The sequence below is a fragment of the Trichechus manatus genome, unplaced genomic scaffold (genome assembly GCF_000243295.1).
Source record: "Trichechus manatus latirostris isolate Lorelei unplaced genomic scaffold, TriManLat1.0 scaffold00028, whole genome shotgun sequence".
In the NCBI taxonomy this organism is placed as follows: Eukaryota; Metazoa; Chordata; class Mammalia; order Sirenia; family Trichechidae; genus Trichechus; species Trichechus manatus.
The window spans coordinates 13,269,439-13,294,422 of NW_004443964.1; the positions used below are offsets into that span (position 1 = coordinate 13,269,439).

The window sequence follows — 24,984 nt, forward strand, 5'->3', positions numbered from 1 at the left end:
CAAACAGTACTGCTATAGGCTCACCTTCTTGGTCCTCTCAGTAATATTGCTGGTGTGTTACGCCACCAGGTATAGAAAGTGGCATGTAAGCTTGCATCTTCATCCAAATATCCCCATGGAAGAGAGCCACAATAAATGTTTATTGGGAGCCGGTTATATAAAAGGCACTAAGGATACAGCAAGGTCCCTAGGCGGTGCAAATGCTTTGTACTCAGCTGCTAACCTAAAGGTTGGCGGTTCAAACCCACCCAGTGGTGCCGTGGAGAAAAAGGCCTGGTGATCTGCTTCCATAAAGATTCCAAACCAGAAAACCAAACCTGTTGCCGTTGAGTAGATTCCGACTCATAGTTTGGTTTTCTGTAAAGATTACAGCCAATAAAACTCTGTGGAGCAGTTCTACTCTGTAACCCATGCGGTCGCATGAATCAGAATTGACTCAATGACAACAAACAACAACAGCAGGAATACAGTTAAGTAAGACGCGTGTGTCCCTACCTTCATGGAGCCTACATTTCGTTGGGTGTGGAGAAGTGCACACACACAATAAACAAAATTGTATTACGATTTTGGGATATATAGGTGATCACAATGGGATCAAAGTCTGTAAGATGGTGAGAGGGGATGGAATTCAGAACACAGGTGAAAGAGTTATTAGCCTTTGACAGGAGCAGTTACAAATCTTCCACCAATACAGGAACGAAGACCGAAAATGTCGGTGAGATACACATTGATTTGTGGTGTAGTGTTGAAAAGATGATGCTCTTTTGATTGCTCGTATTTCCTCAGAAATTTGCAGGAAGTTCACGAGCTGAGAATAGAAGATGGTGTGCAGAAGATTTGATTAGAGAGAGAGAGGTCCAAAATCTAGTAATTTCAGAGAGTGAAAGAATTCTAATGAAATGTTGCTTTTGATTAATGTGATATTCTAAATACATATTTTTTCTGAATGGTTTTCTGCATCATCTTTTAAATAAGTGTTAATTTACCAAGTTTAGTTTTTCATGTGTTTTTCCACTCAAATGTATCTATTATTGTCTGTTATCTTAGACCTTTTCAGTGATCTTGATAAGTGTTCTGGCGAGGGGGTGGTGAGTTATGACGTTTCCATGTCAACTCTGAGTGAAGTCTTGGCAAAACTAGAAGGAAAATCAACTATCAAACAAGGTGAAACCATTTGTGTAATTCATAGAAAATCAATCACTAGATGATCATATATCAATTTAATATTTATAATTTCTTATGTATGATTCAGACTAAGGAATGTGATTAATTCCAGATTTGGCTCTGCTATTGGAGCCCTGGTGGTGCAGTGGTTAAGAGCTCGGTTGCTAACCAAAAGGTTGGCAGTTCAAATCCACAGCCCCTCCTTGGAAACTCTATGGGACAGTTCTACTCTGTCCTACAGGGTCACTATGAGTCAGAATCGACTTGATGGCAATGGATTTGGTTTTTTACAGGATCATTGTTTCCTAAACATCATTACTAGAATGCTCACAGGTTACCTCTTGGCTTAAACCAAATTCCTCTTTAGAAACTATCTGCCTCCAATTTCAGCAATTTTCTCATAACCCTCAGATGCTCACTCCTTCTGAGGTACATGGAGGCTATGAAAAAGATCTCAATCAGGACCATGAGGTCTGAGCAGATATTTCTTATAAAAATTTTCTTGTAGCTTGTTAATATACAAATTTCCACTAAGGTCGTAATGGGAAGAAAGCTTGAGATAGTCTCCTGTACATTTTAATGGTGACAATAATGACAGCTCCCATTTATGGTGTCCTTATTCAATAAACTTAGTGATAAAATATACAAGATTCATACCAAAATAAGAAGAATTTACTAAAGAGTGACCTCATTATAACCAGTCTTTGAAAAAGAGTAGAAGGTCCCATATAAAACAATATTCTGAGGGATTTCAAGAAATCTTCTCCATAGGAATAGTCAGTTATAAATACTTAAATAGCTACTATGATCAATGTGTGAATATATTGCATTACCTTCCTACAATAAACTTTCCAACAAGAGTCATTGCACCATTTTACAAATGATCAAATCAGACCTAAGAGTCGTTAAGTGATTTGCCTCAGATAACATACTAGTAAATCGTATATCCACCACTTATGTGTTGCTGTGATGCTGGAAGGTATGCCACTGATATTCAGATACAAACAGGGTCACCCATAGTGGACAGGTTTCAGCTAGGCTTCCAGACTAAGACAGACTAGGAAGAAGGACCTGGTGGTCTACTTCTGAAAAAAATTAGCCAATGAAAACCTTATAAATAGGAGCAGAATATTGTCTGATATAGTGCTGGAAGATGACCTCCTCAGGTTGGAAGGCACTGAAAAGATGACTGAGGAAGAGCTGCCTCCTCAAAGTAGAGTTGACTTTAATGACGTGGATGGAGTAAAGCTTTCATGACCTTCTTTTGCTGATGTGGCACAACTCAAAATGAGAAGAAACAGCTGCAAACATCCATTTATAATGGGAACGTGGAGTGTATGAAGTAGGAATCTAGGAAAATTGGGAGTCATCAAAAATGAAATGAAGCTTAAAAAGATAGATGTCCTAGACATTAGTGAGCTGAAATGGACTGGTATTGGCCATTTTGAATTGGGCAATCATATAGGCTACTATGCCGGAAATGACAAATTTAAGAGGAATAGCATCGTATTCATTGTCAAAAAGAACATTTCAAGATTATTCTGAAGTACAACACTGTCAGTGATAGGATAATATTCATATACGTACAAGGAAGACCATTTAATACAACTATTATTCAAATTTACATACCAACCACGAAGGCCAAAGATAAAGAAATTGAAGATTTTTGCCAACTTCTGTAGTCTGAAATTGATCAAACATGCAATCAAGATGCATTGATAATTGTTGATCATTGGAATGTGAAAGTTGTCCATTCAAGGAAGAAGGATCAGTAGTTGGAAAATATGGCCTTGGTGATAGAAAGGACGCTGGAGATCACATGATAAAATTTTGCAAGACCAACAACTTTTTCATTGCAAATACCTTTTTTTCAACAACATAGATGGCAACTATACAGGTGGACCTCACCAGATGGAATGCACAGGAATCAAATTGACTACATCTGTAGAAACAGAAGATGGAGAAGCTCAATATCATCAGTCAGAACAAGGCCAGGGGCCGACCGTGGGACAGAACATCAATTGCTCCTATGCAAGTTCAAGTTGAAGCTGAAGAAAATTAGAACAAGTCCACGAGAGCCAAAGGACGACCTTAACTATATCCCACCTGAATTTAGAGACCATCTCAAGAATAGATATGATGCATTAAACACTAATGTCCAAAGACCAGACAAGTTGTGGAATGACATCAAAGACTTACTGGTGAAGATCAAAGACTACAGCCTTCAGTATGGATTACACCTGAACATAAAGAGAACAAAAATCCTCACAACTGGACCAATAACCAACATCATGATAAATGGAGAAAAATTAAAGTAGTCAAGGATTTCATTTTATTTGGATCCACAATCAACAACCATGGAAGCAGTAGTCAAGAAATCAATATTGCATTGGGCAAATCTGCTGCAAAAGACCTCTTTAAAGTGTTAAAAAGCAAAGATGGCACTTTGAGGACTAAGGTGCACCTGACTCAAGCCCTGGTATTTTCAATCACTTCATATGCCTGGAAAAGCTGGACTATGAATAAGGAAGAACGAAGAAGAGTTGACGCCTTTGAATTATGATGTTGGGGAAGAATATTGAATATACCATGTACTGCTGAAAGAACAAACAAATCTGTCTTAGAAGAAGTACAACCAGAATACTCCTTAGAAGCAAGGAAGGTGAGACTTTGTCTCATGTACTTTGGACATGTTATCAGGAGGGATCAGTCCCTGGAGAAGCACATCATGCTTGATAATGTAGAGGGTCAGCGAAAAAGAGGAAGACCTTCAACAAGATGTACTGACACAGTGGCTGCAAGAATGGGCTCAAGGATAACAATGATTGTGAGGGTGGAACAGGACTAGGCAGAGTTTCATTCTATTATACATAACGTTGCTATGAGGTGGAACTGACTCTACAGCACCTAACAGCAACACAACAACAAGTCATATATGTGGGATTCCAGTGCAGGTTTGATGGTTCCAGAACTGGTGAGCTTTCACCTACACTACTAATTTATTGATACATTAATAGTAGACATTTAGGCATTTATGATCAACTATTTCTATGGAGAAGATTTCTGGAAATCTGTCAGAATATTGTTCTATTCCTTTTCCGAGACTGGGTATAATGAGATAGCTTTTTAGTAAATTCTTCTTATTTTGGTTTGAATCCAGTATATCTTATCACTAAGTTTATTGAATAAGGACACCATAAACATAATTTGTTTCTTATTTTGTTTGCATTGTAATGACAAACATTCTGAAACAATTTTTAATGTTACTAAAAAGAGAAAATGTGGTGCCCCAAGATTACATTAACAATTTGTGTGCGTCTGTGTGTGTGTGTGTGTGTGTGTGTGTGTGTAGATTTTGAACAAGCAGAGGTGAAAAGAGACCCAGGAAGCCTAGATGAAATGGAGCCTGCTTGCTCATCTCTCCCTGAAGAGCAGAAGACTGTGAGTGACATGGCTCTATGGAGACTGCAGGTCTGTGCAATAGCACGGCTCCGTTTCTTAAAGCTAAAACACGGAAAGAAAGAACTTTTGACCCTGTGAGTACTAGAGTATACTTTGATTTTGTGAGACAATGAGTTTCAAAAGAGGTTCAAGCCAGAACAGCATTCAGAACTAGAGTATGATGCCCAATATTCCTGCCAGGGGATGAAGGCAGCATGGGATTTTACTGACACTGAGAACACCTGTATGTCAGCACGTGATTCGGCTTGTGAACATGCGTGTTTAGTTTTCATAGTTTGATAGCCTGGTGTTTATATAGTGATGCCTTTCAGTCCTGTAGCATGCTGATGTATGACTTTCGAATGTTTAGCTCCTAGAAATATGGCTATTGTAGAGTAAAACTGGCACTCAGCAATAGTTGTGGGATGACTATGAATGCATTAAACTACTAAAGAGTCATATAGTAATGTTTCTTTATTGTTAGACTATTGGTGTTTGGAATTGCAATATTGCCGTTGATTGTGGAAATGCTACTTTATGCCATATTAAATCACAACAGTGATTTGGAATTTAAACCTGAATTGTATTTCCTCTCTCCTGGACAACTCCCCAAGGAGCCCCATACCAGCCTATTGATCATCAATAACACAGGTGAACTGAAAAATAGAATTTCAATCCAGAAATTAATTATTTTTTATTGTTAAATAGCACATGCTTGGGGAAAAAGCAAATCATAAGGGCCAAAAATGTGATTTGAACTTTATAAAAACAACTTAGGAGGAACAGTGTGTAAAGTTTGCTCTGATTTGGGGGATGATGGGGATGGCGAGACTAGAGAGAAGGAACCTGGGTCACCATACAGCCTTGCAGAGCAGAGCTGCTCTCTGCTTGCCTACTCTAAGACCTTATGTATGAGAGAAATAAACTTCTATCTTGGCTGAACAACTTTATTTTGAGATATTTGGGAGAATTTCTGTGTCATAGGCCAATATTACTATTGTTATGCCCAAATAGACATATATGTAATATGCTATGAACATTGACTTTAAATTGTATATGGGAGTTATTTAAAAAATTTGACCCATATTTTCTTGCTCTTATATGGCCTTCTGTTATTGATTTCATACTAGAATCAAATATAGAAGATTTTATACATGCACTGAAACATCAAAATATAGTTTTGGAAGTAGATGACTTTGAAAATAGAAATGGCACTGATGACCTTTCATACAATGGAGCTATCATAGTTTCTGGTAAACAAAAGGTGTGTTTGTCTCTTGCTTTTACTTTTATGAAAACAACAACAAAACCAAGAAAGTGCTACATTCTAACTGCTTTAAAATCTGCAGAAAGTCACCTCAGCCAGGGTATAGCGGCATGACTCAGAAAACCATTTTGGCTCATTATTAAATAAACTGTGAAATTTAAATAAGTTTTTTTTGTAGAACAATATTCATTATTGTATATTATCAATATACCTTAACTTTGTTTTACATTAGATACTTTTTACATTTGAAACTAGCTAAATTTAATTGGGTTAGTCAAACAAAAAATATTGGAACTTACAGTTATCAACCAAATATAATTATGATTTAAAGAATTTTATTAAATGCTTGACTTTTCAATGTTTTTATATATTGAGAAAATACATTGAAAAGTATAATAGCCACATGAAATCTCTGAGAGAAAAGTGTTCTCAGTCTACTGTCTTAGCATATTTCAACTTGGGTGAGCTAGTTCGAGCAACAGAGTGGCCAAGAATCAAGACTGTTGAAAATGCACCTAGTCATAGTAGAACTCCTGAGTCTTTTTTACACTCCAGTAAAAAAGTAAGGGACCAAACCAAGTAAAGCTTCCTCTTTATTCCTCTATTCAAGAGAAATAAAAAGGAAAACAAAAACAAAAATGAAAGCCATTGAAGATGTATCATTAAGTTCTAACTAAACTAAGCACATAATAAAAAATATAGCCTCTTGGCACCAGCTTGGCTCTGTCCTTGTTGCTTGTCTAACACGTTTGCTACATGAACTACTGGTAGTATTTAAACCATATTAAACACATCAATGAATCCTTAAACATTTTAATAAACATAAAGTGCATAAACATTGTCTTAGAAAGTGTGAAATGCTTCACTGGTGGAGTAACCATGAGTATTTTGTGAATCTCATCTGCTTTTCAGAAAGTCACATCCCTTTGCCTGCTCACTGTAAACCGACAGTGTCTTGGCACCTGAGCCACTCTCAAAGTCTGAGAGCTGAAATTTCCTCATCTGCAAAATTGGGGGAAATGATCTAAAATGAGTAAATTTAATAAAAACTTATATTGGGTGGATGCCGACACTGTGCTAGGGTCTGATATGCATTATCTCATTTAAATCATATTACAACCCATTTATTATCTCCTTTCACAGGTGAGAAAGCTAAAGCTCAGAAAGGTCAGTTAATTTGAAGACAGTCACACAGCTAGAATGTGGCACTGTTAAGATCTTATATATCAAAAGCTTGTCTTTGTTCTTTAAGGATTTAGAATTAATATCATGTATTTTGGGTTTTCTGTTGTTTTTTTTTTCTTTTTTGGTTTATTTTATTAAAAGGATTATAGATTTTCAGTTGTGTGCAATACCAACAGACTTCACTGTTTTCCTGTGCTTATGAATATTGTCAGCAATGGGCTGCTTGGAATGTTTAATCTTACAAAATATATTCAAACTGAAAGAGGCACATTGTTTTCTGTAAGTATTGCATTTACTCCTTCTGAACAATCAGGAATTTGACAAGTAACCTACATTTTCCCTCTTTAGCTTTTAAATACTAACAATTCATTGCTAATCCTAAAAATTATTATTTTGTCCTCACATTTTAAACAAAGTACATCTAACACAATATGATTTTTTTTTCCTGGTTAAGTTAGTGTCGAAGAATTGTCATGGAGGTATACCTTTCAATATAATGTCATATTTTCCTAGAGAATCTTCTGCGAAGTTATACACACTTATTGAAGAAGTGTAGTAGAGACAGACAGAGAGAGAGCCCTAAACTGGAACTCAGCAGTACTCATAACTCAGCTTTAGAATTTCAGAAATATAATATAATTTGCAGGTGGATCCTCTGCTGACTATATGGATAGTGGATTGACTAAATATGAAGGAGAATGTGCCAGTTCTGGGCCAGCATGTTTTTCTGATTCATTCCTTCACCTACTCATGGTTGTTCTACAGTGCAGGAGGATCTGATCCACACAGCTGCATTTTCAGGATTCTGTGGCACAGTGGTTAAGCGCTTGGCTGCTAACCAAAAGGTTGGCAGTTCAAACCTACCAGCTGCTCTGAGGGAGAAAGATGTGGCAGTGTGCTTCCGTAAAGGTTACAGCCTTGGAAATTCTGTGGGGCAGTTCTGGTCTGTCTTGTAGGGTCGCTATGAGTCAGAATTGACTCTATGGCGATGGGTTTGTTTGTATGTTGGCGTCAGCTGATTATAGGCGGGTTTAGACAAGGGAAGCACTGGTGGGAAATGGGGGAGCAGGAGGACCCTGCCCCCTGGGCTCCAGTCGCATGGCCCCACTCTCTTGTCCCTCCAGCCCAGAGGTGATAGGAGAACTCAGAGGAATAACGTCTGAAGGGAACTCACCAGTAGTGGGCAAGAGAGAAAGCAGGACCAGCAGGTGGCAGATACAGAGAGAGGGGTTAGCTTCCCTCGGTGTTTTAGCATCTTCATGCCATTACCTGTCTGCGCAGGATCAAAATGGGCCAAGGTACCCATGGCTACTCTTATAGGCACCCCTCAGTGACACACACCTTTCATCTTCAATCATTCCTGGAATGATGTTCACACACTTTCCCACCTAGTGAAGCACTGGATTTATGGATGTAGGCCACCACAGCCTTAGATAAAGCTTAAGAGTTGAAGAAGTACTTTGGGATGAGCTATCACTCTGCTATCCTGTAATTATATGCAGGAAGCAGGTCTGTGCACTGCCTGGGCTTAAGACCAGTCTCAGGCAAGCACTGATACGGCGATAGTGATTTAAAGTTCTTAAGGATGGATTCATTGGCGTCTATCTTGGTCTCCTAGTGCTGCTGTAACAGAAATACCACAAGGTGGTGGCTTTAAACAACAGAAATTTATTTCCCCACAGTTCTGGAGGCTGAAAGCCCAAATCAGGGTCTTGGCCATGTTGATTCCTTCCTTGTCGGTAGCTGCAAGCATTCGTTGGTACTCAGTGATCCTCACATGTTGTCTGTCTTCCCCACTATGTGCTTGCTCTGTTTATAACTCAGAAGTGATTAGGTTTAGGACACACCCTACACTGATATGACCTCATTAACATAACAAAGAAAACCTTATTTCCAAACAGAATGACATGTATAGGTATAGGGGTTAGGATTCCAGCATTTAACTGGGGGGGACACAATTCACTCCATAACAGCATTTGAACTTCCTTTTGATCTCTGAGCCTCAAACATACCCATCCAACAGCCAGATCTTCACATAGCCATCACTAGGTCTACTGAGAAAGACTTGCTGCTCAAGTCTGAATTACCTGTTTATCTGGGGTCACAATTATTAAATTATTTTTGACTGCTTGGGTTATAGGAGTTTAAGCCTCGTGTAAAATTACCAGAAGTCGTTTCCCCTCTAGCCTCCATGTGTAGATGTTGATGAGCTGGATGTGCACTTTGATTTTAATTTTTCAATATTTCAAAAAGCACATTCTTTATGATTGTCAGTATTTATGTAAGTTTAATAAATGTTCACTAGTTTAAAGCTCTCTTTATGTTTGCAGCATTATATATTCATTTGGACTGATCTGCCTGAAGGCTCCTTGTTCTTAGTTCTGGTTGTATGCAGCATTTCTCCTTACATCGCCATGAGCAGTGTCAGCGATTACAAAGTAAGAAAAAGGGGAGCAAATACAGAAAATTCTGGAACTTCAGTAATTGCATTTTGAATATTTTATGTTCAAATATTTTCTTGCAGGATAAACATTTTAAACATATGTTTAACTGAGGTAAGTTAGTTAAGCCATATTTCTAATAAATCAGAAAATTTACTTCTAAAACACAAAATAATCTTTACTTCAAAATCACAGAAGAAGTGCACTAATTTTGCAAAGACTCAAATGAATAAAAACCTCCAAATGAGAAAGAAACATAAAAAACCTCCGAAAAAAATAATTTCCAAACAAAAAAAAGAAACGCGTGAAGGTGAAATTGAAAAACAAAATTAAAAACTGAAACCCCCTTCCAACGCAAAAATTGGGAATGTAAGATGGAATTGGGGTTGGGCAATCCCAATAACCAAAAAAAACAAAGCATATTTAGATAAGGCAACCTATACATCTTGAGCCAGTAACTCCCCAAGAGGATGTTTACACAAAAGGAGAATTTATTATGACCTTTAGGTCACAAAATAACATTTGTTCTGAAGGAGCTTAACACCTTGATCAGGAAGTCCCTGGGTGGTGAAAATGGCGACCTGCTTCCAAAAGGTCACAGCCTTAAAAACCCTGTAGAGCAGTTCTACTCTGCATGCATAGGGTCACCATGAGTCAGAATCAATTCCATGGCAACTAACAGCAACAACAACAATGCCTTGATCATCCTGAGGTCTACTTTTCTATTCATTATTCATGAATCGAAGAGGTGTTGCCAATCAACTCTATCAAACAAAAAAATATAATTGTTTTAAATGACCACTGTTATGGAATTGGCTTTATATATCTCAGGTTTCTAAATGGTATATGCATTTAAAAAATCTTAGATTAGATTTATTTAAATAAATCTTACAATGTGTTGATTATGGTTTTGGATTTCAGTTGAATCTATGTATATCCTGTGTGTTTTCATCAGAATAAAGCTCACTCCCAGCTATGGACCTCAGGCCTCTACACTTCCGCTTACTGGTCTGGGCAGGCGCTGGTGGATATTAACCTCTACATCCTTATTCTCTTTGCAACGTATTTATTTTTCTACTTAACATCTTCAGTGAACATTTACCTCACAAGTCGAATTGTGGTTGGTCTGGTAAGTAGGATGTGACCTAGACCGTATTTTATAAGATAATGATAAATTTTAGCATTGATACTTTATATTATCAAGACATTTTATTTTTATTTTGCCATAGCCATAAAAATCATGCAAAGTGTAAGTGCAATAAAATATTTTTAAAATATGCATAATTTAATTTTTCTCTCAGTTAATATTTTCTCTTTTGACTTTGATCTTATTTGTATTATCTTCAGGTTGTAAATACAGTTGGTTATGCAGCTTCTCTAGTCTTCTTGACATATGTGATATCATTTATTTTTCACAAGAGGAGAAAAAATAATAGCCTTTGGTCATTTTGTTTTTATGTGGTAAGTGTATGTACATATATACAAGCAGACGGATAGCATTCTTATTCTAATGTTAAGTGTAATGTTAGTAATAGTCACTTTTGCCTGGAGCAATGGAGATAGCAATACCAAACTCGTTGCCATTGAGTCGATTCCAACTCATAGTGACCCTGTAGGACAGAGTAGAACTGCTCCATAGAGTTTCCAAGGAGTGACTGGTAGATTCAAATTAATACATTAATGATCTAGCAAAGGTCAAATACAGTGCTTAATACATACTTGTTGACTGAAAAATTAATTCTTAAAACAGAAAAATAAAAAATATTTTAACCTCCCCCCATTTCCAAGTATTCTAATAGAAAAAAGTCCATTACAATCAAAATGCACAATTTTACAAAAATCATCTCTTTGGAATGAGGAACAAACGTAGCAGGGAAGATAACGAGAAAGCTTTGCAATAGCTTGAGAGTCTCGGTGAGAGGATTCTTTTTCTATAATTGTTCATGTAACTTTTCACTGGGTACATATTTTTATACAATAGCAATATTATTACCTTAGCTATAAAAAGATATTTCCTCTCTTTAGCTTATTGTCTTGGCTTACACTTAATAATGTACTGCCAGGAAGTCTATTTGATCATTTTAGCTTTCACCTTAATCCCCAGACTTTTTATCTATTTAGAATTTTCTATTGCGGAGCTAAGGAGCATATATATTCTCATTAACTAAAGCTTCCCTACTCCTCTTCCTTCCTCTGAAAGGGGAAATCATGACGACTATCCGGGTGTATTTGCATATGAGAAAAAATACTTACATACATGATGAGAACACTTAGCTCTGTTTTCTCACATGTCAGTGGGCTGATTTTGTCTGATAGGCAGTCTGTCTTGATTTGCCTTGTAGATCACGGTCATCACATTCGACTTCGTTGTAATGCATGAGTTCAGCTTCACGACCCTGATTACTCTCATGGTCTTCTTCCCCTCACTTACCATAAGTGGATTTTTCGTGTTTGTAACAGCGGTAAGAAATATTACTGTGTCATTTATTTTAAATATGCAGTCTATTAAAGTGCTTTGTCTCAATCTACAGAAACAGAAAATAGATTAAATGGGGATAGGGAGGGACAGCAAATGGGAATAAGGGATCTCTTTGGGGTGATGGAAATGTTCTAAAATTGAATCGTGGGGATGATTACACAACTCTGTAAACTTAACTAAGAATCACTGAATTGTACCCTTAAAATGGGCGAACTTTATGGTATAAAAATTATACCTCAGTAAAGCTGTTAAAAAAGCTTCACCATATACACTTTGGAAAACATAACCTACTGCTCTTGAGTCAGTTCCAACTCACAGCGACCCCATAGGGTTTCCAAAGCTGTAGATCTCCATGGAAGCAGACTGCCACATCTTTCTCTCGCAGAGTCGCTGGTGGTTTTGAACCACCTCCCTTTTGGTTAGATGTTGATTGCTTTAACCACTACGCCACCAGGGCTTGTGAAATCCTATTCTAATATGCTATATTGAAAACAGTGTAACAGAGTCTAGTTCAATGAGTAGTCATTGTCCATTGAGAGGATAAATTCATATACAATACTATTCATTCATCAAAAAATACATATATGTTAAACACTTCTACACTCTAGGCACTGTGCTAATAACCGGAGACACTTGGTGAACAAAAGTGTACAGTCCTTCCTTTCAGATAGCTTAGTGGTGATTAAAGGAGCCCCGGTGGTGCATTGGTTAAAGCGCTCAGCTGCTAACCAAAAGGTCAGCAGTTCGAACCACCAGCCGCTCCACGGAAGAAAGAGGTAGCAGTCTACTTTCGTGATTTACAGCATTGGAACCCCTGTGGGGCAGTTCTCCTCTGTCCTATAGGGTTGCTATGAGTTGGAATCAACTCAACAGCAGTGGATTTGGTTTGGAGTGGCGATTAAAACAGACCAACCTCAAGTAAGTTAATGCAAGGGGCTTGAGTGTTACAAAGCAGAGGGTTACACAAAGTGTAACAAAGGGCCAAAGGAGCACACACGAGGCATAGCTGATGGGCTCCGGAGAGTCAGAGAATTATTTTGGGGGCAGTGACGTTTAAACAGAGCCCTAAAGGAGGAGTAAGAATTAATTAGTACGAGAGTGAGGAAGGAGACAAGCATGTTCTGCAAAGGGAAGCAAAGGCATTGAGGCAGGAAAGACCAGGAGACATTAAAGAAATGGAATATGATTCAAATGAAGAGAAGTACAGTATATGAACAGGCTGGAATGTAGAATGAGATAACTTAGTCAGAAGCACACTCCCGGGGCCCTGCATCATCCTGGTGAATGAGCTTTAAAGGAAGGAGAAAGGGCTTCCCTAATGGTTTGTATTCTTGGGGAACTGGGAAAACTTTTTGCCTGCAAAAATACTTTTCTACGGGCTGAATGATGCCTGGAATTCTTGACTGGAAACTAATTCTTTTGCTTAAAGCATTTTCCCCCTATAAGCAGACCTTCAAGGTGAAATATATGAATGTGTGTCTGTCACATATTATTTATGGAGAATGAGTTAATTTCTGAATGTATTGCTTGATGAAGGAAGAATAAATAACAGAACTTATTATTGTGGTGGTAAAACACCACTGGGATAGGAAAGAATACCATAAAGGCTTGTGTGGAGCCATTAAGATAAATAATGTTGATCAGCGTTTTTCACAGTGCTAGCACCTTTTCCAGCTACACTTTTGGTAAGCTTTCAGAGAACTTTAAAGCCAAGAGACTTGGTATTAATAATAATAAAAAGAAAAAAAAAGATTAGAAGAGGGAGCCAGACATAGGCTACCAGGTCATTGCGAGCCAATCAGATTTGAATAGGAAACCCTTCTCTCTTCTCTGCAGGTAATTACTTGTCCTCAGTGTGCCTAGGGATATCAAGCTTAATAAGGGAAATAATGTTCCATATGTGAAATTTCATATTATTTAAATGCAAATTTTAAAACCGATCAATTTCCATTTGTCCTTTTTTTTTTTTTTTTTTTGCAGAGAATCAATGAGCAGCATAGAACATTTGAAGACAAAAATTATGACCTGAATGAAGTTGATCTTCTAGTGTGCTTAATAGTGAGAAGGCCTTTCTACCTAGCCATATGTTCCTTTGGATGTCTATCATTTAGTATAACTACATAGTCTTAAGTGTGTTAACTTTTAAAGTGTTTTTAATGTAGTCTTAGGTAGAAGAACTATATTCAGACATAATGATTTCAAATCCTAGATTTACTTTTTGTGTGTATGAATGCAGTAGATGGTAAGTCCAGAGCTCAATATAAAATTATTTTTTGTGTGTTTGTTTATAGAGTCTACTACGCCCTCCCTCCAAACCTGAGACAGCTTGTGACAGAAAATACAGATGGACTATAGCTTAAATCTTTTAAATTCTGGGTTAAAAAGGCAAAAGTCAAACAATAAGAATGAAAGGGAAAATTATATCAGTATATTTCAGCTGAGGAAAGCTACTGTCTTTGAATCCTGTGTGTCAACATTTTTCCAGGCACAGGAACATATGCAGACTAAAATCCTTGCCCTCATGGAGCTTATATTCTAGAGGAAGAGACAGATAATAAACTAAATAAATAGTGTATACTGTGTCAGAGGGGTGGTCAGGGAAGGCCCTGCAGAGAAATAAAGACATGAATCAGTGAAGGCAGCAAGCTAAAGAGGCAGCAGGAGTGATCCTGGCTTGTTCAAGCATCAGCCAGGAGGCAGTGTGGTTTGGCAGTATAACAAGGGGGAGCCTGGTAGGAGAGAAGATCACAGAGGTAATGGGGTGAGGGGTGGAGCAGCAAGAGGGGTTACCCAGAGCTTTCTGGATCACCATATGGACTTTGAGTCTTACTTTGAGTGAATGAAGAGCCAGTGGAGGATTTTAAGCAGAGTGGTACGATCAGATTTATGTATTGAAAGAGTCATTCTGGTCACTGTACTGACAACAGATGATTGGGGCAAGGAGAGAAGAGGGAGACCAGGTAAGAAGGTGTTGCAATAATCCAGGTGAGAAATGATAACGCCGTGGACCTGGATGGGAGTGGCATAAGTAGGGATAAGAAGTAGTTAATTTCTGGATAATTTTAAAGCTAGAATGCACAGAATTTGCTGCCAGGCTGGATTTGGATTGTGAGAGGAAGAAAGGAGTCAGGTTCCAGTGAGCTGGGTTGTAACTGTATAGCCAGAACCATCTCTCCCCAATGGATAAGAATGAGCCCCACCCATCTTACCCTTACCTGAAGACAGAAGATTGCCAATTTAATTCAGATGTTTAAATAATATTTGTGAAATTTTCCCTAAATATCATTGTTTTTCTTTTCTCCTAGCCTTACTTTCAGGTTGTGATTTTCGTGTTTGTTCTAAGATGCCTGGAAATAAAGTGGGGGAAGAAAACAATGCAAAAGGACCCTGTTTTCAGGTTGGGATAAAAATAATTCAATTTGGCACTTCACATCATATTTTAATATTCCTAGGTAGGGGCTAATCTATTGACCTAGCGGGGATTGACATGTACAACATAAACAGCACTATGTTGTCCTTTTAGCCAGTGGATCACTGACTTCCTTGCAAGGAACTATGACTTCCAGGCAGAGTTCTGCCACTAATCAGCTGAGGGAGCTGAAAGTAACTTCCAGTCCCTCAAATATTTCATGAGTACCCAAATAAGTCATTTTCCCATACAAGATGGTCCTGCGTCCTTGAACCAAAGAAATGGGATGGAATTGAGTTAGTTCAGGGTTGAGAGTGTTTTGCAAGTAGGGGTATTCTAGAAGGGGTTATTAGTAAAAGATGCTAAAGAGAATATCTGAATATGATTAAGATGAGCTCAGAGTGAACCAAGAAAATGTAGTCACCTGATTTTTAAAGAGGAAGCAGCAGTACTTGCCAGCTGATTTGAAAAAGTCAAGGTGTTAACTGGAAGAGTGATTACAACAACAAGGAAAGGATTTTGGCTAATGGGGTGGGAGCTCTTGGCAAAGGTAGAAGCAGGTATCCATAGGGTCCACATCAGCAGTCTGTTGAAAGAAAGGACAATGATAGGGTCACAGGGAAGCTGATTTTTGATACATCCTTGACAACTAGAAAACCACATATAATATACTTAATTTTCGCCACAGAATTTCTCCCCAAAGTAGACATGCTCGACCAAATGCAGAGGAACCTTCAGATGAAGATGAAGATGTTCAAGCAGAAAGAATAAGAACAGCAACTGCCCTGACCACTTCAAACATTGATGAGGTAGAAAAACAAGTGACAAAATTAATATTAACAGAAATATTCAAGAACTGTCAAAATCTGCTAGTTTTCATTTTGAAACTAATCTTTAAATACACAGGCACTTCTTTGGAGCTTCACTGAAGCTTTATCCAGAGAAGAACCTAAAACATGATTTTTTTTTTTTTTTTGAGGAAAACGGATTTTGATAAGTAGAGCTATAATTTTAAAACCAAACAATACCTTATGAGTTGAAGAGTTTAAGTGGAATTTGTTATAAAATGCTAAATAGAGAGTATAATTTCAAAGGTTATCTTTTATTTGCCTTAGATATTGTGATGTTTCCATGAGCTTAGCCACTTATGTGCTGGAAAGACAATGAGCTGGCTTCCATGAAACTATGCTGTCTTCTCAGTTCATTGAGAAGCATGAAATACTGTTTACATGAAGGAGTGCATATTACATTTGAAACAATAAATATGGATTACCCTCAATACAAAATATGATTTGGTTTATGACATAGGACAGGAAAGGGTCCAGCAAGGAGAACACAGACACATGAAATCCTTGAAATTTAGGAGGAAAATCATGCTGTCATCTATTTCAGAAACCAGTCATTATTGCCAGCTGTCTACACAAAGAATACGCAGGCAAGAAGAAATGTTGCTTTTCAAAGAGAAAGAAGAAAATAGCTGCAAGAAATATCTCTTTCTGTGTTAAAAAAGGTTTGCAATAACCACTTTTCTATTGACTGTTGTTTTCAGAAATACACACTGAACATCTGTCATGTTTTAGGCACTGTTCTACTTGCTGGAACATTCATTCATCCATTCATTAAGCATATATTTTTTAGTGTGCCAGCATCTGTTTTGGTCTCTGGACATACAGTTATGAAGGAACTAGGCAAAGTCCCTGCCCTCGTAGTCCTAGCTGGGGGTCCATAAACAAAAATAACTTATCAAGAAAAGGATTAGACATTAGTTAAGTTCTATGTGGAGCCTTAAAATAAGTGAAATGAAAGGAGTGAATTGGGGCTGCATTTGGCTAGATGGACAAAGAAGACCTCACTTGGGGAGCAACATTAAGCCAATATCTGGGTGTCAGGAAGGTGCCAGCCATGTTATCATTAATACATACAAGCTTTCTAGACAGAGGAAACAGTGAGTACAGGGACTCAGACGTGTACTGTAGACACGTTTGGAGTGGTTGAGAGACAACAGACCAGTGGAGGTATCTACTCACGGAAGGCAGGAGGTCAAAGAGGTGGGCAGGGACCATATTAGGTATAGCTCTGGAAAACACAGCAAGGAGTTCATATTTTAAGCCAAGTTCATGAAAAGCCATTGGAGGCTTTTTAGCAGAATCGTGCCATCATTTAATTTCTGTTTAGAAAATATTACACTGTTTGTTGTTTGTTCATACATTTGGAGGAATGGCAAATTAAGAAGTTTTATATCAATCTAGATGAAATATGATGGTGGTTTGGACACAGGTGGTAGAACTTGGGATGGACAAAATATCCCTGGCTTCACAGGTTTAGGAATCATTTATACATGGACTCAGCACAGTGGCAATTAATTACAGAAAACAATTTGAACCCTTTTAACTCAAACAAATATCCTGGAAAAGGACGACAGATATACTGACATAGAATCTATAAGCTTTCCAATAATATTTTATATAATATAGGAGATAAAGAACATCTTTTGCTGGCATGGATTACATATATATTATAAATTTCAAAATGATAATTACTGGGGGGGTGCAAATATCTCAAATTTTATTGAAGAAACAAATTTATGTTAATATTTAACTTCCATTATTAACAGTCAGTGATTCATTCTTTCAGGTGAAATTTTGGGATTGCTAGGACCAAATGGTGCTGGTAAAAGTTCATCTATTAGAATGATATCTGGGATCACAAAGCCAACGGCTGGAGAGGTAGTGAAAAATGAATGAATGGTTCAATTTTATATTTATAAAACTATACTTCTACACAAGAGCCCCTGGGGGGATGCAAGCAGTGAACATGCTCAGCTACTAACTGAAAGGGTGGAGGTTCACTCTATCCAGATGCTCCTCTGAAGAAGGACCTGGCAATCGACTTCCGAAAAATTAGCCATTGAAAACCCAGTGGAGCACAGTTACACTCTGAAACATATGGGGCTGCCATGAGTTGGAATTGACTCTGTGGCAATTGGTATACTTGTATATTAGTAGTTTAAATGGTTTTCTATAACAAATATATGAAGTAATTTCTCAAATATTGCTTTGATGCTCAAAAAATTCAGGCATTTATTATTATTAAATGTCAATTTCTTGAGTAATTGTGCGATTGAAGAAAAGGCTAGAGGTGTTTCTAAACCCATTTTTCTTTTTTAGGTGGAGCTGAAAGGATCCAGTTCAGTTTGGGGTCACCAGGAAGACAATGTGGTCAGGTTCCTGGGGTACTGTCCTCAGGAGAACCCGCTGTGGCCCACCCTGACAGTGAGGGAGCACCTGGAGGTGTACGCGGCCGTGAAAGGGCTAAGGAAAGAAGACGCTGTGGCCGCCATTACACGGTATGGAGAGAAGTCACGTGTTTCCTTTGGGTCAAGAGGTAGGGTGACTGTCCAGTTTGTGACAAATTCACTAATGAAGAGTGGAGACTAGAAGTGATGTCTCCAACTTTATAGAGTGTGTCAGTGTTTAGAGCAGGAATAGGGGACAAGGCTTGTTTCCCACATCCCTGAACAAGGGGTCTTCAAAAAATAATCGTATAAAATTATCGACAATGAATAAGGTACGAAAAGTCATCCATATCTGTTTCTAATTCACAATTGCTGATTTTTCTTAAAGGATTTGTAAGAGGTGAAACATCTTTCTATTCCAAAATAAACTGATTTTTAAAAAATTTATCCCTAGAGTTTTGAGAATAATAGCGCAAGCTTTTCTCTGTTAAAAACAATAAGGCTTTGACAATTACAGAGAGTAACTATTAAGAGAGTGAAAGAAAGAGAGAAAGAAAGAGACGTTTGGTTTTCTATAACAAATATATGAAGTAATTTCTCAAATATTTCTTTGATGCTCAGAACAGGCAGTCAGTTCTAGAAAAACTACTGAGACCATCACAAGGCAGTTTTTCACTTACATGGCGTTTATAATCGTGTGACGTACAGTTGGTTCTTTGAAGGTTATACAGTAGTGCAGGAGAGCAAGTCCCATGGAATACACAAAATCTTAGAGATACAGGTCTGGGGAAAAGAAACTTTTAGGCTAAACATTTACCATCTGTTGCTTCAAAGTGAGAAATTTGCTTGGGAAACAAGAAGGGGCATTCTTTTAGGGGGAGGGGAAGTGCTGAAAATACCAATTCTACAATTTCTGCATGTACAGTTCAGTTACGTTGATTACATTCCTGAAGTTGTGGAACTATTCTTGCTGTCCTTTTCCAAATTATTCCACCACCTTTAAGAGAAACAAACTCACTGGCAGCCTCAGGAGGTCTGTCTTCTGCTGGGCCAGGCTAGGCAGTGATTAGAGATGGGGTGTGACCAAGAGTCTCCAGCCCCACGAGGCTGTGTATGGAGGTCTTAACTGCTGAGAAGGGACATTCTTGAGGAATTAATGGGGTTGGTTTGCAGGGGTATATTTAATGAAAAGACACCCAGATGTCTTGGAGCATTGTCCAGGCATCTCGGGAGTTGTTTAATGTTAACATCTCCAGTGCTATTACTCTTCTGTATGCTTACATTTGCCAGAAATCTTCTCTTGCCCTAGTATTCTCATCCTGTTTTCCATCAGATTAGTGGATGCTTTCAAACTGCAGGAGCTGCTAAATGTTCCGGTGCAGAAATTAACAGCAGGAAGCAGTAGAACGGTACGTGTGGCTTGTGATGGTATTCTGAGAGCTGGCACAGTGTGGCAGCAAACGGGTGTTTCTCTGCATTTCAGTTATGTTTTGTGCTGAGTATCCTGGGAAACTCACCTGTGCTGCTTCTGGATGAACCGTCTACAGGCCTGGATCCCACCGTGCAGCAACAAATGTGGTGAGAATGATCACAACCGCTGGAGCTAGGAGTGGTGGTGGTGTTAAGTGCTGTGGAGTCGGTTCCAACTCATAGTGAACCCACGTACAACAGAACCAAACAGAAACTGCCCAGTCCCTCTCCATCCTCAGAAACATTGCTATGTTTGAGCCCATTGTTGCAGCCGCTGTGTCAATCCATCACTTTGAGGGTCTTCCTCTTTTTAGCTGACCCTGTACACATAAGCCAGGAGTCCACACAGTATGAGAAGTTGCATTTTTAAACTGATCTTGGAAATCAACCCTCTAATCCACTGGTTGCTATTTCAGTGGAGTTGTCCACATTATTGGGAAAACAAATATTTCACAAATAATCCTGTAATGTTGCATCATATTCATATGTTATTCAGGTAAAAAAGAAACTCTGTAAGTACTTTGTTGGATTTTTAGGTCTTACAGTTTGGAGTGTATTTTGATTTTACGTTTTAATTACTGAGATGTCTATAACGGTCTCCTTTTTCTATTTAATTTTTTAACTGCTACTTTGCTTCCTTAGAGAACATTAATTTACTGACTCAGTTCCCTTTTTTTTTTTTCCTTTCAACCCAATCTGTCAACTTTGTTTATCCAGTTTTTAAGCACAATTTTTCTCTTCTTACTTTCCAATCTAGGACATCCCCTTGGACTAATAAAAATTCTCCAATGGAGTTTCATATTTGTGACTGTCCAATATTCTTTTCAACTTATTTTCAAACTTTATTATAGGAATCTTATACAATGTAGAGAGAATAAAGGAGCCCTGGTGGCACAGTCGTTAAGCACTCAGCTGCTATCCCAAAGATTGGCAGTTCAAATCCAGTTTCGAACCCACCAGTCGCTCTGCAGGAGAAAAGACATGGTGATCTGCTCCCATAAGCATTGCAACCTAGGAAATGCTATGGAGCAGTTCTGCTCCATCCTATAGAGTCACTATGCGTAGGAATCAACTGGATGGCACACAACAACAACAGCAGAGAGAATCATTTATGAACCCATCACCCAGTTTCTATAGTTATTAACATATGGCTAATTTTCTTTCATCTACTATACCCCCACCCACTTCTTTTCTCCACCCTTCAATTATCTGGAGCAAGTCCCAGGCAGTATATCCTTTTATTTATAAATATTTCAGTTAGTATCTCCAAAAGATATGAAGTCTTTTTTTTAAAACATAACCACACCTAAAAATATTAAAAACAATTATTTAATGTTATCTAGTAGCTAGTTAGTATTTGTATTTCTCTGATTTGTTTGAACTAGGATCCAAATAAGATTCATAAACTGTATTTTATCTATTAGTCTCCCCTCCATCTCTCTTCCTTTTTTCTTACTTTTTTTGTTTTAAATACAAATTTATTTAAATATAAAATACAGTATTTTGTTTATGTATTTTGTTTAAATAATCTCTTGATTCACTTCAGGCAGACAATCCAAGCAGCCATTAAAAATACCGAGAAGGGGGCCCTCCTAGTCACACATTACCTGGCCGAGGCTGAGGCCGTGTGTGACCGCGTGGCCATCATGGTGTCTGGGAGGCTCAGGTGGGTGCCTGTCCAGAGGCCACCATTGACTCCTCAAAAAAAGAGTTTCTCTGTGGAAGGGGTGGGGCCACTGTCAGCAGCTGGAGCTTGGCTTCTCACTCCTTCGGTCACACCCTTTTCCCTACATTTCAAATTTAAGAATACCATCAAGAAATTAAGGGGCAATTTTTTTTTTTCAGCACTTTATCCTTCTTGCCTCTAGATGCATTGGCTCCATCAAGCACCTGAAAAGCAAGTTTGGCCAGGATTACATTCTAGAACTAAAAATGAAGGAACCTTCTCAAGTGACTTTGGTGCACACGGAGATTCTGAAACTTTTCCCGCAGGCAGCACGGCAGGAAAGGTGAAGGGAGTTTTTGATTATGGTGAAAAATGTAGGCCAACCACTCAGCGGTTCCTTTTTTGTTCTGTGACAATGTCAATGTAATTTGACTTCTTAGCAAAAGGTAGAGACCTCAAAAACTGATTTGTTGAGTCTTCCAGATCATAAGAGTTGAAAGATGCCCAGGAAGCTGATTATAGGAATTACAACCAATAGTGACCCTATTACAACGATGCAAATATTTCCAGTAAATCCCCCTCATAGAAAACAAACAGCAATTGAGATAATCAATAAGTCTCCCCTTAATGGTGTTTTTTTGCCTCAAAGTGAAGTCTAGAATGGTGTGTGTGTCTGTTACTGGGGGAAGAGAAAGGAGGCAGAGAATGAATTTGAAATTCCTCGGAGGGATGAGCTCACCTAAGAAGTTGGACATAAAATCTCCTACTTTCGTTCAGCACAGTATGAATATAATGGAATTATCTCTAGTATAGTCCAGGGCTACATACAAACAAGATGCCAAAAAATTTATTCTGGTCTTCCTCAGAAGTCAAGGAAGTTTTAAGTTACAGTCTTAAATACCTCCTCTGCCATTACGTTCCTCTCTCCCAACCTCATATCTCTCTTTCCAACTTAGCTTTCTGAAAGTTGACAAGGATAAACTCTTAGGTTGGCATTAGTTCCCAACCTAATCTGAACTAACCAAAGACAATGTCTGAATATCTGAATTCATTGAGCAAAAGGTTTGCATAAACTGAGCATACAAGTAATCATTCTGGATTATTACGAGAACTGTCTTTAATAGCCAGCTACCAAGAGTAATTTTTTAAATTTCCATTGATAAATGATTTTATTTATTTCCTATTTAAGCCACATATTAATTTGTGTGACTATTATTTTTAGAAATAAATTGTTAATAATGTCAATATTTATTTTGATGGTTGTTTTCTGCCCTGGAAACTCATGCTCAAGTATGTTGTTTTCCTGTTCCCAGGTATTCCTCCTTCTTGGCCTATCAACTACCCATGGCAGATGTTCACCCTCTGTCTCAGGCCTTTCACAGACTAGAGGCAGGTAAGAATGAGGATATCTAAATAAAACTTATGAAGAATCAATTCATATGTAGATAATAGTTTAATGGGAGGTAATTGTGTAATAAATGGTAAAAAAAATAAAAAAATAAGACCCTGTAGTGGCATGATATAAGAATTCCAAAGGTAGAGGATGGTGGTATTTAACCCCAACCTTGATTAATCCAGCTCTCTGAAAAGAGGTTAATCTCCAGTGCAGGGACCAAAGCTGCAGAAAGCACAAATATGGTGACTGGTCTTCCTGTGAATTCATGACACTAGCCTCAACAAGCCCCTTGCCTGCTTTGCCTATATTTACATAATCCTTTCATACTCCAAGTCTCCGTTACTACTTCTCTTCTTCTCCTCTTTCTTTACATGTTCATTTCCACCGCCCCTCAGTTTTCTCTCTCAGCTAATTCCCTTGATTTATATTTCACTAATAAAAGTGATAGAGAAGTCTTCCATCCTTCCATGAAGTCTTCCTCATGTGTGAAAATATATCAATCAATTATATCGTTCCTCAAGGAAATATATATTTCCCCAAGACATACACACTAAGTAAGAAAACACATATTATCAAACCATTTATTTGAGCACAGTATTCTTTTAATGTCAAGATTAATTTAATATGTATTTGTATTAACCCTTTATGACTTCTCATTATTTCACCAATAACTTGTTTATTCACCTTTATCTTCCATTTATATTAATGATTTATATTTTTACTTTCTATGACTGAAAAAATTCTTGGTGAAAAATTATAAACATCAATATGGGCACTTCTTCTTTCTTTCTTTGTTTTTTCTTTTGTAGTGAAACATAACTTTGACTTGGAAGAATACAGTCTCTCTCAATGCACACTGGAACAGGCAAGTCTTTTTTATGGTTATGGATCATCCCTGTAAATTTCACATGCAAGTAACATGTATTCCTCCTATTCACTGGGAAGACAATCAACAACTTGATGATTCCTCTTCCTTCTTTGTCTCCTACTTAGGTATTCTTAGAGCTTTTTAAAGAGCAGGAACTAGGAGATTTTGAAGAAGAAGTTGATACAACCATGAGGTGGAAACTCCTCTCTCATTCAGATGACCCTTAAATCTTCTGGCTTAATAACTCTTCGTGAAGATCATGGAAACTTCTGGTATATGTAATAATCAGCACTCTGTCTCATTTTAGAATTCATTTAATATCAGTACTAGGTGTATTTTGTATATTTGGTTAATAAATGAATACATTTTCTAAATAGTCTTCCCTCAGATTTAGAGGTGATAAGCAGGCCATGGCAAAGGCAATACAAAATGTTATAGTAACCAAGGCATCCAAAGAGCCAGGCACTGGGTGTGTGGTGGAAATAAAACTACACTTAAAATTTTTTGAAATATAATTTTTTTTTTACCATTTATTAAAAATTGTCTTGAGAGCAGCAGAAAGGTGGGGTGCAGAACTCAAATTCTAGTAAGAAGACGAGACTTAATGGTCTGACTGAGACTGGAGGAACCCCAGAAAGCATGGCCCCCGGATTCTCTATCAGCCCAATTTCCGAGGCCAACTCTTCAGACAGCAATTGAACTGGACCGTGGGACATAAAGGGATACTCGTGAGGTTTGTGCTCCTTCGCTCAAGTAGATACATGAAACTAAATAGGCAGCTTCTGTCCAGATGTGAGAAGGGAAGGCAGAGAGGATCAGGAGCTGGTTGAATGGACATGGGGAATCAGGGGTGGAAAGGAGGAGTGTGCTGTCGCAGTATGGGGTGAGCAATTAGGATCACATAACAATGTATGTATAAATTTTTGTATGGGAGACTAACTTGAAATGTAAACTTCATTTAAA

The 24,984-nt window shown here is 37.9% G+C and overlaps 1 protein-coding gene across 1 annotated transcript in view; it reads left to right on the forward strand.

Moving 5' to 3' along the window:
• The window catches only part of LOC101359963 (ATP-binding cassette sub-family A member 6), a 63,223-nt gene extending 38,637 nt beyond the window's left edge, over positions 1 to 24,586 (forward strand). The window contains exons 14-35 of the mRNA XM_023729434.1: positions 1,048 to 1,164; positions 4,517 to 4,700; positions 5,090 to 5,256; positions 5,736 to 5,869; positions 7,199 to 7,336; positions 9,388 to 9,495; positions 10,454 to 10,627; positions 10,846 to 10,959; positions 11,841 to 11,960; positions 13,958 to 14,035; positions 15,283 to 15,374; positions 16,075 to 16,195; positions 16,779 to 16,896; positions 18,021 to 18,112; positions 18,554 to 18,732; positions 19,955 to 20,030; positions 20,105 to 20,199; positions 21,638 to 21,757; positions 21,960 to 22,100; positions 23,071 to 23,150; positions 23,963 to 24,018; positions 24,147 to 24,586. Of these exons, the coding sequence (XP_023585202.1) occupies positions 1,048 to 1,164; positions 4,517 to 4,700; positions 5,090 to 5,256; positions 5,736 to 5,869; positions 7,199 to 7,336; positions 9,388 to 9,495; positions 10,454 to 10,627; positions 10,846 to 10,959; positions 11,841 to 11,960; positions 13,958 to 14,035; positions 15,283 to 15,374; positions 16,075 to 16,195; positions 16,779 to 16,896; positions 18,021 to 18,112; positions 18,554 to 18,732; positions 19,955 to 20,030; positions 20,105 to 20,199; positions 21,638 to 21,757; positions 21,960 to 22,100; positions 23,071 to 23,150; positions 23,963 to 24,018; positions 24,147 to 24,248 (2,606 nt within the window). The 3' untranslated portion in view covers positions 24,249 to 24,586. The remainder of the gene's footprint in view (positions 1 to 1,047; positions 1,165 to 4,516; positions 4,701 to 5,089; positions 5,257 to 5,735; positions 5,870 to 7,198; positions 7,337 to 9,387; positions 9,496 to 10,453; positions 10,628 to 10,845; positions 10,960 to 11,840; positions 11,961 to 13,957; positions 14,036 to 15,282; positions 15,375 to 16,074; positions 16,196 to 16,778; positions 16,897 to 18,020; positions 18,113 to 18,553; positions 18,733 to 19,954; positions 20,031 to 20,104; positions 20,200 to 21,637; positions 21,758 to 21,959; positions 22,101 to 23,070; positions 23,151 to 23,962; positions 24,019 to 24,146) is intronic.
• Positions 24,587 to 24,984: the final 398 nt, after the last annotated feature.